Source organism: Sphaeroforma arctica (assembly GCF_001186125.1).
Source record: "Sphaeroforma arctica JP610 unplaced genomic scaffold supercont1.997, whole genome shotgun sequence".
In the NCBI taxonomy this organism is placed as follows: Eukaryota; class Ichthyosporea; order Ichthyophonida; genus Sphaeroforma; species Sphaeroforma arctica.
Window position 1 is genome coordinate 24,048 of NW_014039561.1, and position 2,803 is coordinate 26,850.

The following is a 2,803-nucleotide window of genomic DNA, read 5'->3' on the forward strand; positions in this document are numbered from 1 at the left end:
ATGTATATCTATATATATTGGGAAGCGTACTACTCTACGAAAATACAACTGAGATATGTGGGATGTACATACTGCTCCTACTACCAGCACCTTGCTGTTCAATTCTCCGGCCTTTTGGGCCACCTTGCACATGAACCATTGGTGTAATAGACCGCATTGTCCCTCTATCACCATACCATACCATACCATACCATACCATACTCTTTTCTCGTATACACCTAAAGTTCTTCTGTGGCCATACCATACCTCCTTATCGCCCTGAACCGAGTTCCCACTTGCGCCTACAAACGGCTGGTACCCACCCAGTAAGACATAGAAAATGCATCCGAGGGACCAGATATCCGCCTTCATGCTGTAGTCTTCGCCTTTCAGGATCTCCGGTGCAATGCTGAGGTGGCGCAGGCGCGGGTGGGTCGGTAGGTGGTAAGTGGCAAGTGGTAGGTGGTAAGTGGCAGGAGGTAGGTTGGACGCGCATTGTTACTAGCAGGAAGGTACGTGGTACGTGGTAAGTGGTAAGTGGTAAGTGGTAAGTGGTAAGTGGTAAGCACAATGCTCGCAGAATCGGAATAGCAGAAAAACTGAGTGGTATGCTCGTTACACTCTCAATGGGAAACCGACTGTGAGACGACGTAGTAAGATGTGATTTTGGGGTGTGGTGTACATGCACGACAGAGTGTCAGTGTTCTACTTCTGGGATCGCAGGTCTCGAAGAAGAAGACTTATGATATAAACCGAGCATGTATATATGTGTTTATGTCTTACTGTATGAATGTCTCGGTGAAAGGTGCAAGTACACTGCTTGAAGAAGATATATACATATATATATATATATATATATATATTTATATATATATAGGCGTAATCTACATACCCACATGCAGATACCACCAAGCACAACCTGCAATTCATATGCGCATTGTCAGTGAAACTCGAAGTGCGTCACATAACCGGTGAAAGTTCCTGAAATACACCACACCACACCACACCACACTACACCTCACCACGCTTATGGGCATGGACAAGGACAAGAACACAATGCTACAGTTGTGAGGCACTTACTATCCGGGTGTTCCTTTCTTCTGACTCATGCTCTGCAAACAAGAGTGGAATAGGGCATGCATGGACTATGAGTGACTGTGAAGTGACCAATGTGTGCGAGTACAGGACTGGAAATGGCCAGTTTTTTGGACATGCAACCGAATGAGGCCCTCCAGCGGTCGAGACTCTCAGTCTACTTGCATCAGCATCTGTTACCCAGCTCTCTCGTATTTCTATAAATAGAACTGTATGCACTCACTAACTGCTACTGTGTGTGTATCAGATTTTATGTGAACTACCCTGTTGTGCAACCCCTCGCATGTAGGTATGACCAAGTGCCCCGTGTGTACCTACACCCGTTCATGCATACGTCCAGCAAACCATATCCATGTTATTGTTTTGTATACACCCACCGTTGCCCTGCCTGTTCTTTGACAAACGTACCTCTAAAACTAAATCAATATAAATAATTGCAACACACACACGTAGACAGCGCAATGCGTTCCGTGATACATACACCCGTGCTTACGTACACCCTATCCATGATTATGCCTTTTTATACACCCAGCTATTTCCTGTATTGGCCCCATACGCACGCCCATGCAACGCATACACGCACACACACAAATATATATATATATATATATATATATATATATATATATATATATATATATGGGAGTCTCCCTTTATATCCGTGCAACAGAACTCACAAGTCCTCATATGTTAGTGTACAACCCATGCTAGTATATCTACATACCCGCACCTATACGTACTACTACCTCGATGCATAACCAACTGCATAGGCACAGCTTCACACACGCAGAAACCCGTATACCTATTAGTCGCAATCATACGCACCTAAACTTCTATATAAAGAGTTTGAAAAGACCATAACCCTTGCACCACGCTCCGTCATATTGGTGACATCTAAATATCAATGTATAGAGCTTGAGAAGGCTCTAATCATTTCGTTGCATTAAACTTCGATGCAAAGACTTTAGTACACACGCACCTGCTTTCCCAGAGTTGTCTGTTTAGCAAACCCGAAGTCACACAGTTTGACATCTGCGTCGTCATCCGGGCTTGTGAGTAGGATATTCTCTGGCTGCATGTGTAGGTATGTGTATGTACCAAGGTCAATTCGAGCTATCGTAGGAGCTCTACGTGCATACGCATATAGATACTGCAATACGTAGACGGGTATCTATGTCCATGTGGGAATGCAGGAATGAAACGGGACACACAACAAAGTCTGTACGTGTATACGAACACCCCAACACAAACATTTGTATGTATTCACTCGTGCCGGTGAGAAATGGTACTCGACATGTGGACATACTCTTGCATGTATACAAACGTAGGTGAAATATCCACACAAGCACTTTCGTCATGTGCATGAATACTAATGTATGTGCAATTCCAGAAAGGCAATTTGGGAAGTGTATAAGTTTGGGGCAGTATGGCACCAGATCGTTGATAATGCAGATAGAGAAGAACGCTGGTGTTTGACTGTGACCGAAAAGAATTTCAAAGGCAGACACTAGCCTCTACAGTGTTGGAAATAGGCATATATTGATATGGTCGGTGCATTCCTATAGTGATATCGAAACTATTGCTTTCTAGAATTAACCCAAACTGGACACTAGAACATACATACACTTGTACATGTGTGTAGATATAAATATATATACGTTCCAAATCTCTCCATCTCTCTATATATATATATATATATGTGTGTGTGTGTGTGTGTGTGTGTGCGTAT

The 2,803-nt window shown here is 43.3% G+C and overlaps 1 protein-coding gene across 1 annotated transcript in view; it reads right to left on the minus strand.

The window, feature by feature from the left end:
* SARC_09602 (hypothetical protein) overlaps positions 1-2,152 on the minus strand; it is a gene marked incomplete at its 5' end in the record, with an annotated part of 8,082 nt that extends 5,930 nt beyond the window's left edge. Inside the window, 3 exons of the mRNA XM_014296379.1 lie at positions 247-388; positions 1,060-1,091; positions 2,054-2,152. Coding sequence (XP_014151854.1) covers positions 247-388; positions 1,060-1,091; positions 2,054-2,152 — 273 coding nt within the window. The remainder of the gene's footprint in view (positions 1-246; positions 389-1,059; positions 1,092-2,053) is intronic.
* Between the last annotated feature and the right edge of the window lie 651 nt (positions 2,153-2,803).